Below are 12,277 nucleotides of genomic sequence, written 5' to 3'. Positions count from 1 at the left end.
TCCATAAACTCATCAGTCATATCTGGAGTGCCCATCTTCCATCCCTTCGTTTCTTGAGCCAGTGTGAAATATGAAGAAGATGGTTTGTACCTACTGAAGGGTTCAAAGTGCTCACATAGGAACAATTAAGCTTTGGTCTGGAAAACAGGTGGTGTGTATGTCACATAAAATTTGAGAATGCATTGTGGGTGCAATATGATTAATAGTTTTGTATGAAAAAATTCTTTCTTTAAAAACATTTTGTTTCTAGTGCACTTTGTGTTGGTTTTAGTGTTTGAAGTTTTATAACCTCTTGGAATAGCTCATATGTGAATTTTTTGAGTTATTGTGCTTTGCTGTAAAATCTTGACCATTTACATATAAAGTTTTAATTTTGTGTTAGAAACTCTTGGTTGTGGTATTTTCATCCTTTTGTGAAACATTAATTTTATAGAAATTTGATAGTTAACATGTTAGGGACTGCAGAACTATATTTTTTAACTGTAAACATTTAATTTCCTTACATTCAATCCAGGAAGAGGTGACCATTTCTATGTCAGTTAGGATTTATATTTGTATGAAAGTAACTTTCATTTCTGCTTTCTTAATTCTACAAGCTGGTACCATGACAGAATGTCTGGATCAGTTGTCTGGGTAAATTATTTCTTGGTTTACAGAGTGTTTTCTCTCTTAGGTTGAAACCTCATAATGGAAGTGATGACGGTACTACAGCAGTAAAATATTTATATACACAAATGTATATTTTGATTATGTAAGGATAATTGTTGTTCAGCCTTAACTTATAAAATTGAAATATGATGCTTAGTTATAAAGTCACAGCTCACAGTGCAAAATGATGCAGTTGGAATTCAAATACTGAAGTTCAGTCAGTTGCAAGGTTTTACAACAACAGATTTTAGAAATTCAGAAGTAATTTCTGAGCAGTTACCAGTTAAGTAAAATTGAAATGCAAAATAGCATAAATAGTACTGAAGACAAGTACAGCAATTACTGTGAACTGAGAATTTGAAATGCAAAATGCAGATGGAAGGCTGTCAAGGAATTCCATCATGCTACAGAAAAATACCCAGCTCCAAGATAATCATTACCAAAAGAAACAACGTAATAATTTCAACCAAAAATTAACTGGAGGCAGGAATTCACAGGAGCACTGGTTGGGACAAGCAAAATGGCAGTCCAGGTGCACAACACAGGAATTATGTAAATGACTACATTTAACAAGTAAAAATTCATACTGTGAAAGAAATGAACACAGAAAATGAAATGTATGATGAAAAATGAGGGGACAACGGTTGAAATTACTGGAAGAGTGGCACCAACGTGATGGTTACACCATCTTGTTATAGCAGAAAATTAGCAGTAATTGAGGCATTGTAAAGGGTCTGAATCTTCATCTTGATGAAGACAAGTTGGTGAAATTGGGATCTATCATAGTGGAGAGGCAGGGCAGTTGAGCTCGTCAGGCCATTGGCCTCGGCAATAGGATTTTGTTTTAAGTTAAGACAGACTTGTGCTGAGAAACTCTATTTATTAAATTGTAGGTTTGTATCCTAGGAAAACTATAAATTACTTTAACATTTGCAATAATGAACAGGGTTGTAATGAGTGAACAGCAAATGCTTTATGCTTTAGAAATTGTTGCAGTATTTTGTAATTATATGAAGATTTTTTTTTTTTTTTTTTTTTTTTTTTTTTTTTTTTTTTTTTTATTAATTCGACCATAAATTTCTGTAAGTATACCCAGTACAGGCAGTCCCCGGTTATTGGTGGGGGTGCTGTTCTGACGGTGTGATGATAACCGAAAATCGAGGTTTATCGACGCTGAAAATTGCCGATTTTCGGTTATCAGCACCACTGTTAGGTATGTATCGCACCAAAACCCAATTGTTGGTGCCGATAAGCGGAAATCAGCGATTTTCGCCACCGAAAATTGCCAATTTTCATCACTAGACAAGTGCCATAAAACCAGATTACCGTTAACTGGGGACTGCCTGTGATGTATTTTATATCTAATATTTGATGCATGAGATTGCCTTGTAGCAACCAGTCTGTATGTGAAAAAAAATGAAAAACAAATTTGACTCGAGTGTTTAGTGTGATTTTTTTTCAAGCAGTTGGATTTCAGAAAAAAAATTGCAAAAAGTTTCCAAAAAACTTGATCTTAATGGGTGCTACACATTATGTGACACACGAAAAGCATCAGGTTTGTGTATTTAACATTTTATTAGTTTGCAGTGTCATTTTGCCAGGGCTTAGTGTTTTAGAGGGAATTTCTTTTTGTGTTTTAAAGTTGAATCGTTAGAATAAATCCCAACTCTGGTCAGGAATTTGTTTAAAATGTTAAAAATATTATAGAGTATGTCATTTCAGATGATTTTCATAAGGTGGCAATGCCTGCAGTGTGCTTGCTTTAGCTGTTACTCTTATCAGAGTAGGTCTCAGGATGACAGATTACAGTAAACATTAATGTGATTTGCAGAGTATTTTGAACTTGGAGGGTAAGGTGGGATAGCATGTTTCTTATTGCCATAGAACTGGAAGGCAGGAGGAAAATTACGTACGCCTCGGTACTAGTTCGACCTTGACTGGTAACCCAATGTTTATCCATGAGTTCTCCAAGGGCAGCCACTTGTAATATAATCCAGATTACAAATGTTAAAGTTCTATGTAGTGTTGACTTCACAAATGCAGAGTATTGTTAAATTTCTTATCATTAACACTTTGACATTCTGATGAAGTCATTCAATTCCTAACTTGAGATTGCCAATGAACTTTCAACACAACTTCATATCAGCTATACTTTCCCTTTTTATTGTTTTGTATTTTTTTAACATACTTTGATATAGTACAGGTATTCAGTTTTACAATGGCATTAAAACCAGCTTTATACCATAAAAGTTAGATCATAGCGACTAATAATTGAAATATTGCCATGTCCATAACTGGTCATTGCTTGCTCTGCCACAGACAAATTTTGAAACCCCACCCCAAAATCTGAAAGGTTTAATAGATGCATTGTAAGATTTTTTTGCAGCATTTAGATAGCAATAATATACACATTGAATAATAAAACATCAAAATTGTGCTGAAAAGTGCCCTCTCCAAAATTTCATATGAATCTTTCACTTTACCTTCATGCAAATTCATAGCATCTATTGACTCAATTTTTCTATTCCTTTGAACAGCATCAGTAGCCTTTTTCTCTGTTTGCCCCCCACTCTTCCTTTAATCACCTTTTCAGTAATCCTGCCCTTTGTAACCTGTGGATTATATGTTGGGTAACAACCAGAAAATATCATCCTTATATTTAAGTTGTCTCTTGTAATAAGCTTTATAACCCTTTAGAAAACATTTTACCTATCATATATGAGTAAGATCGTGTGTCTTGCTACATAATTTGCCAGGAGGATAGATTTTTCCTACTAACCCCTGAGTATGGGTTACAATAAAACGAGTTTTCCCTTAGTGAGTTGTACCCTGCCACTTTGATAATGGGTCTGGTTGTTAAATAGTCCTGTCTTCCTGGTCTTGCAACTTGATTGTTACTTGCATCATTTTAGGTAGCTGTGAAGTGTCAAGATCTTAGTCTACAAAATTTCTCTCCCTGCAGGACAAAATGTACCCCTAGCAAACATCAGCCTAGGTTCAATACCCTTGAATTTGCCTATGCAAGGTGAGGGGCACTCAAGGGCAGTCAGCCCTCCTGCAGCTTCTCCAGGATCATTTTCTTCTAGTGCTCCATCTCACAGTAGTAGACAGGTAAGTGTCCTTTTTTTCCACCAGGTATTGAGGCATGATACACTACTTTTGATTATTATATATGAGGCCCAGCATACATCACTTATAAATAATTTGTATTTTGAATATATATAATTTATATTTTGAAAAAAAATTTTATATTTAAAATTCAAATCATATTTCAGCCAATGGTTGGGAGTAGCAACAGTGTAGGTGCTGGTAACTTCCCAGTCAACAGTGCTCTTATGATTGGTGATTACGTGACACCAGGTTCCATAGTCTTACCAACTCAGGGTATTCAACTTGGAAGTCACTCAACCATGGGTACAACTGAACGGTCTCTATCCCAGTGACCAACGCTTCAGCTGGAGTCCAGCTTTTGCGGTAAACTTGCTCTTTCATGATTTTAGGATGTCCTCATCCTGTAAGTCATTTGCATGCAGCTCAGCGGTGTGTTAACTTAGTGTTGGACAAATTAGAACCAGTAGTTGTGAGCTGTTGATAGGGCAATGAAGCTACTGTGTATTGTACAAAAAATATGATCTCTTGGTACAGAAGAGAACATGTAAGTGCTGGAATTTACTTCTTTATGAACTTTTTAAAAGTTTGTGGAAGGTAAAGTACTGAAAAGAAAAGAAATACTGCCTGTGGCAGGTAATGAAATTCAAAAGGAAGCAAAAAATGGTTGTAGTATTCTTCTGGAGTTAACATAAATGTTACAGTACTGTATTAAAATCAGCACTTTATGCAATGAAATTTTATCTTGCATATTAGAATTTAAGTACCTATCGTACTTAAATCTGCTGTGGTTTTTCAGTGATTTAAAGATTTTTCCAGCATGGAAAAATATTCAGTACCTATAGGGTTATACTTAATCCTTCGTTTATAGAAGGACTGTTACTAGTGTGTTTTCCCTACCAATCGATAAGATTTCTTGCAAAATTGTCGTTTCTGTATGCCAGACAACATACCGTAGGTCGATTTATTTTTTTCAACATTTAGTAATCTTTTCGACAAGCTCTGTACGAAGGAAGGTTGTATCTCAATGACAGCTGCACTGCTATACATCTCACATATTGTAGGAACACAACACATATAGGTAAGTCTAGTTGAAAAGTCAGTACAGTATATTATTGTCAGATGGCTTAAACAGCCTAAGTTTGATGGACAATTTTGTTGACAGTTTCTTGTTCGTTTCCTGTGTCTTTCTGAACATTATACTTTGTTGTCAGGAAGTACTAGAAATACAAAGGTATAAACAATTTCTTTGGATAATTTATTTTTGTATATCTGTAAAAGTATGTAGTTGATTCAAGATGTGCATTTTGCCTTTTTATGAGAACACATATTCAAACTGAACAAGTTATCAAGTAAAACTCATGAATCTTCTTCAGGTTTGCAGTGTTAGTGTATGGCAAAAAGCAAGGTTTACTTCCATTTTTTGTGAAGAATTATTTTTTAGATGGTTCTCTTATTCAATTACATTAATTGATATAAGATTTTGTTTTACATCAGTAGTAGTTCTCGAAAGGTTTATACAATATTTAGCAGTAAAGAAGTCTCCATTTCTGTGAGGTCTTAGTCGTTTCTGTCCTAACCTTTGTCTTTTATTATTTATGAAATTGAAATGTTTGAGTTTCATTCTATTGCTGATGAATGTAATGAAGTAAAACTTTTTATTAGTTATAAAAACTCAGAGGTTGTGCTTTTATGCCACTATCCATTGAACATTATTACTGTGAGTTTTCTAAACCTTGAGGCTTTTAATCTCAACATTTTGTCTTCAAGTTTTGTTGCCTTTTTCTTTGGTAGCAGAGAGAAAAGTATTTCAACTTTCCTTTTTCCTGTTCTTCATATTGGTGTATTCGTTTTTTCGTCAACCTATCAGTCTGTGATTTTTGTTCCTGTACTGTAAACTTCCTCTTTTTAGGGGATGTGACAAGTTTAGCATCCTCAGCCAAGTAGCTGAATGATTACCGTATTTGTCGACGTATTAGACGGACTGTTTTTTTTATTTTTAGATGTATCACAAAACTGGCCTGAGTCCAATGCGGCCGTATTACGGATGGGAGACTGAGTGCCATAGGTTATTCTTGGCCTAGCCTATGGTGAGTAAACTGGGTAGGCACAAAAATTGTTGCTAATAATAAACAATGAAAAACAAGCCTAATCATTACAGTAAAAAATTGTGTTACTAATAATAAAATAATTGAAAACAAGCAGGATAATCAGTCTGTTATCACAAACTTACGAAAAATTGCTTACAAGACGTTGGCAGTTAGCCTATAAGGGAAGCTCACATCATCTCATTGTACTTCCTTCCCAACCGTGCATAACCCACACTTGTAAGTCTTGCATTACAGTATATAGGAACTGTTTTGCTTTTAGGAAAACATTTATTTACTGTATTCTCTAAATTACAAAGAAGTTCATCCGCCTCTCAGCCATTTGCAATGAGTGGATGTAAACAAAATCATAGTACCTCCCTGGTGGCCTGTTACGGTAACACATTTACGGTATAAACAACTATCAGCTGACCTAAGAGGAGGTAAGAGTTTGGGTACGGTTTCCCATAAAGTAACGTCATTTATTTATGGTAAATTTCATACTGAGTCCAAACCCATGGCTGAAAAACAAAAAAGGCACTGTTATTACATCAAATTTGAACTAGAATGAATCATACATTTTTCCCTGCAAAATCACTTTCAAATATCTTTCAGTAAGTGTGTGATGAAAATACTAACGTTTTTTCCCACAAAATATCCATGCAAAATAGGCGTGCGTCTTATGGGAGGATGCGTCTTATACACCGGCAAATACAGTGTGTAAAGAAACAGAGATAAGTTTACTGAAAAAATACTTTGCTGAAATATTTGGGTATTTCTGGAGATTAATCTGAATTTACTACATTTGTCATGAATCATGGAAGTGACCTAATCCCAAAAATAATGGCCTGACAGTAACTAAACTTGTAGTAGACACATCCATGTGGAGTTTTAGGGCTGTAAATTTACAAGTTTGGTCAGTCAATAGGAAAATACAGCTGAACCTTTGAGACTAAGACACTTTTATAATTCACTTGCATTTTTGAAAACCGAATTGTTTCCATGGCACTATCTTGTGCCTTGCCTTTACTGGACAAGTGCTGTATGAAAGAGAGAGTTTTTTTCATGATGGTTGGAATATTTGATTTTGGGCAAAGGAATACATACAATTCTTATGATGGTCGCAATGCTTTCATCACTCATTAAACCAAAGTGTAGTCTTACATACAAGGAGATCAGCCTTTGATCTGTTGATATCAATACTGAGTTATTATTTTGAAAACTAAAACTTCAGTGAACTTGAATATCAGTTGTATTTTGTTTGACTAGATGGAAAAATTAAATTGTCATACAGACCATTGGAAGAACATGAATTGTGGAGCTGTTACCATTGAAATACAGAGCTTGAGGAAAGTTTTGAAGATAGTGTGTAAGAAGAGGTTTAAATCCATTATCAGTGCCGTCTAGGTGCCACATTCTCAAAATGAGTATCTCAGGATATTTTACAAATATTTAACTCATTACACTATAGTAGTGATTGGCATAAGTTTGTCCTTGTGTATTGTGGATGTTTAATTTTACCTCCTAAGTTGATGATGGGAGTTTAGCACCATCATGTGCTGTTAACCTAACAATTGCATTACACATTCACATACTGTATTTTAGTGGGACATTTCAATACCTCGACACTGAGTAATAATTAAAATTAAACAGTCAACATTTTGCATTTGTATTTTCTTCCAACATATCCTATTAACTAGACACCTTATACAGTATTGCTGAATAAGCAGCAAGTTACATACATTTTATTTTTAATTCACATGAATTATCTGTGATGATTTGTAGAATTTACCTTTCGTTATCTTCAGATTTGTGGAGCCTGGTTGAGCACAGTTTGGATGAGAACCTTGACCTGTGTATAGTATTTTTAATATTTGTAGTTTTTAGAGTACTGTATTCTTTGGTTACTATTTCATGTAATGTGAGTGTGGTGATGGTAGCTAATATGAAATGAAATCATTCCATGACAATATGAATATTGGTCATAGGCTAGTGGATGCTTTTGTGTAGAATGGAGTCAGCACATCTGAGTTGTACTGGACTATTCCATGCAGCCACATAACTGAACTGTTCTCTAATTAGAGCAAGATACATTGGTTTCAGGTACTGTGCACCACTTGCTGGTAATCCTCCTTAATATTGTTCTTCCAGGTTAAGGGATCTGCAAGAATGATCCAGTCTGTAACTGTACAGTGTACCCTTTATATACTTGAGAGATCATGAGGCATGGTAAAGCAGCTGAAAAGTTTTCTTTGTCTTCATGTGATTTTTTCTAATTTCAGATTTTTATACTTAGAATGTTACTTCATTCAAAGAGGTGCACTGAAGTATACGTGCTGGTGTTTTTTACTTCACTGCTGTTACAATTTCAGTTTTGTAATTTTCATTCACTTTATACAGTGCAGTTACAATTTCAGTTTTGTAACTTTCATTCACTTTATACAGTGCTGTTGCAGTTTCAGTGTTGTAACTTTCATTTATTTTTTATTGCTTTTTTAATGAACCTAACCTCTCCATTATATAGCTTTTACTTCTACGCTAGTGGGAGTTCGACAGATTAAAACAAAAAATGAGAACACTTGGTTTTCTATGAATATCCTTCTTCTGTCCATCTACTTCCCCCACCCCCCGCCGTGGGACTAATAGGTACTTCTGTCACTGGCTGCAGTAGGGGTTTGGCAGATGCAGTAAGTTTTTCTGTTGGTTTGTTCTTTCATTTATGTAATATTCGTTCGGTATCATCATGTAAGGTAACAGTTGCAACAATAGGCATCATTCCAGTTTTATTACCCTCAGGATATGTTTTACTGAGGGAAAAGTAATTATTGGATGACTATATGATTGTAATTGAACAAAATGTGGTAATTTATTGTTAACGAAGAGAGCTTGTTAGGTTGTAGAAATAACTATAGAGGATACTACTAGTAGGACTTTTAAGTTAAAGGGGTGCATGTCTTGTCTGCTTTCCCATTTAGTAACTGGTTAGGTCCTCTGCTACTTCTCTTTGATCTGTTACTCCAAATGAGCTTTCCATTGATTCAGGGCATTAGACTTGATTGGTGGAGTCTTTTTGTATATTTTTTTATTACTGTTTTTAATGTTTTATTTTTTTGCTGACCCTCCTGAGAGTTTAGGTAAGTTTGGGTTGTTTCCCCACATTGGGGGAAGGGTCAACGCCCTTGCTTTTTATTGCCTTGTCCTTGACACAGCCTGTCCCACTCCCTCGTTCCCTCATGACTCGGAGTGACAGGAAACCAGGACATGTCAGAAAGTGGTGCGGGTCTATGCCTATTGTACCCTTCCTCTAGTCAGCCTGACATCAGTGCAGGCATCAGACATTGTTCGCTGAAAGATAGCTTGGGTAAAGAAAAGCTGCCCTTCGTCTTCACTGCATTTAAGTTTGACGGCATCAGGACATTTTGTTAGTATTGATTCTTCTTGTCTTTCTTTTAATGTTAGTAAGGATTGTTCACAGTCTAGGACTAGGTTTAAAGATTCTGTAGTATCTAGAGACGTGTGTAGAGGTTCTTCCTCTTCCTGCGTTTCTCTGGATTCATAGGCATGTAAGAGGTGTGCACGTAGTCTCCTGCACCTAGTGCAGTTTTGCGCATTTCGCAGCTCGTACTCATGCGCGCTTATTGCCTGTGCGCTTATCACTTGTATGCTTTTTGCTCGTGCACCTATAGCTTGTGCTTGTATCGCCTGTATGCCTTTAGTTGGCACTTATACGCCTGTGCTCCTATCACCTATGTGCTTTTCAACTGCACATCTAGTGACTGCACTTTTTATTGCGTGTGCACCTATCGCCGGTGCACATCTTCTGCTTGACTATCGCCTACCTATGGAAAATCTTGACAATGTGCTATCGTTTAGGCTTACGTTTGATTAGGCAGGTGGTTGTCGTTAGTAGTCACAACATTGTGTTTTGGGGATTTCGACTCAGTTTCCAGTTGCAGGAGTTTCTATCAGTAAACGGTTACTGTTTCGTTTTTTTTTTTTTTTTTTTTTTTTTTTTTTTTTTTTTTTCCGATTTCCCTGTGGTTTAGGAACATTCTCATTATCGCGAGATTTTCCTGATCAGAATTTAGGACATTTGGTTGAGTCAACAGGTTTCCAACCAAATTAATGTCTTGTCTGAGCCAGAATAACTGGTTTTGTCATCACTCAACCCTCAGTGGAAGCTTATCTGGAGTTAGTTCAGTGCAATCAACTGCTGCTTTTCCGCCTTTGAGCATGGTAGCCTTTACCCCGGTTTCTCTGGTGTATTTTTGGTAGCTAAGACTTATTCTGACTGTTCTAAGGCTGGAGGGCAATTGCTTTTACTTCTGTTATTGATGAATCAAGTTTCTGATATACAACCAGTGTATAAATGGTCACATTTTTATTTTGAAGAGGTTAATTGTTTTCTGTAAGGAGAAGTTAATGTATGATTTTATGGAAATAGAACCTTACTTTGAGCTGTGGCTTGTGTATGTTCAAGGCTTTAATGCAATTCGTGTAAAGGGGGCCTCTCTTAAGATATTTCTTTCTTGCCACCATATATTGGAGAAAGAGAACTACTTCGTAATCTAAGGGTCCATGAGCAGGTTTTTTCATTTTTGGGTCAAAGATATTCTCACTGTTTAGGGTTTTTCTTGCGGAGAAGTTTCTCCTTCATTTGCGGCATTTATTTCCACTGATCACTTCTAAGAGGTTGTCAGTCCTTATAAGAACTCTTTTTAGAGAACCAGAGATCTTTGCATTGAGGTCATATGATTTTAGGAAACTTTTGACCGGACAAGAATCAAACTTGGGTTCTTTCCTGTTACCTGAACATGGGTCAGCAGGTGGTCGCTTATCAGATTTGATGTTAGTTAAACTCTCATGGGAAGAAGGATCCAGTCCTTTTGATGCCTCAGTGTAGGCCTGGGCTGCGATCATGGGAGGTCTAGAATTTCAGGAGTTTCATCAGTATTGGTGGAGGTCTGTTTCACCTATTATATCAAATTTTTAGTCATCAGAGGAACTTCAAGCAGTGTATGTCAATTAGAGCATAATTAGTAATGTTATCAAACAAATCATCTTCCCTTCTTTAGGTGTATATATATACATACCTATATATATATATATATATATATATTATATATATATATATATATATATATATATATATATATATATATATATATATATATATATATATATATATATATTGATGCACATATGTAGATATATAGTATATACATGATGTGTAGGTTTTATATATATATATATATATATATATATATATATATATATATATATATATATATATATATATATATATATATATATATATATATATATATATATATATATATATATATATATAAAGACAAAATCCATGAAGAAAAGAGCACTCCATTGTTTCTCTTTCCTCCATGGATTTTGTCTTTATTTATATATTCATCACATTCCATATTTTCATGATTCACTTATACACACACACATTTTATATACAGTGAACCCCCCGTATTCGCGTTGTCAACGTTTGCGGACTCACGCATTCGCGGGTTTCTCTGTGGAACATATCTACCCATCATTCGCGGAAAATTCGCCGATTCGTGGTATTTTTCACTGAGAAATATTCACTAATTACTGTATTTTCATATAATTTTCATGAATAAATGCACTTTTTGTGATAAAACTATTAAAATATTCAGGTATAAGCATTTTTACAGGGTTTTTCTGTGTTTAAGCTATCAAAATGGGCAGTTCTATGTTTTTAGAGGGGATTTAAGCATTCATGGATTTGACCCATTCGCGGGGGTGTGGGATGCATCCCCATGAATCTGGGGGTTCACTGTATATATATATATATATATATATATATATATATATATATATATATATATATATATATATATATATATATATATATATATATATATATATATATATATATAACTTTCTCACATACACAATTGTTCTGTGCAATAGTAGAATTACTAAAAGGACCTCATTCAAGAAAGCTTGTAACTTTTTCTGAATAAATACTCCATTAGATACCATCCAGTTTGAATGAGGTCTGTTTAGTAATATATATATATATATATATATATATTTATGGCATCATTAAAAAATTTTTTCTAACTAATGTCATTTTTGTTTATTCCTTTTTATTCAGAATAGAAAAAACCCTTCTTTGGATAGAAGCAAGGAAGATTTTAGCTTTTCCTTGGGCAGTTCTGGCTACAGAATGGCTGAATTTTCAGCTATGTCAGTGTCTTGAAGAACTAATAAATCTTGAGTGTAGGCATATTAGTCACTTGGAACAAAAAGTTATCAATATTAATTTCCACTGAAAGGCCTTCTGACTTATTTAGTTGGCATTTTCAGCAGTATTAGTTGGTTTTGAAACCTCACATCTTTCATATTATGATTGGAGGAGAGATTCTTATAAGTTTAAAGAATCC

At 34.8% G+C, this 12,277-nt stretch overlaps 1 protein-coding gene across 2 annotated transcripts in view; it reads left to right on the top strand.

Moving 5' to 3' along the window:
- The window catches only part of Art4 (arginine methyltransferase 4), a 64,630-nt gene that overhangs the window by 45,106 nt on the left and 7,247 nt on the right, over positions 1-12,277 (top strand). Inside the window, exons 12-13 of one of the 2 annotated variants that reach the window (XM_067128352.1) lie at positions 3,611-3,759; positions 3,924-4,122. In XM_067128352.1, coding sequence (XP_066984453.1) covers positions 3,611-3,759; positions 3,924-4,091 — 317 coding nt within the window. In that variant the 3' untranslated portion in view covers positions 4,092-4,122. Of the gene's footprint in view, positions 1-3,610; positions 3,760-3,923; positions 7,508-12,277 lie in introns of those variants that run through there. The other variant, XM_067128351.1, reaches the window with a different exon arrangement.

Source organism: Macrobrachium rosenbergii, chromosome 26, assembly GCF_040412425.1.
Source record: "Macrobrachium rosenbergii isolate ZJJX-2024 chromosome 26, ASM4041242v1, whole genome shotgun sequence".
Taxonomy (NCBI): Eukaryota; Metazoa; Arthropoda; class Malacostraca; order Decapoda; family Palaemonidae; genus Macrobrachium; species Macrobrachium rosenbergii.
The sequence above is the reverse complement of the archived record's forward strand: the minus strand, read 5'-3'. Positions and strand labels throughout refer to the sequence as shown.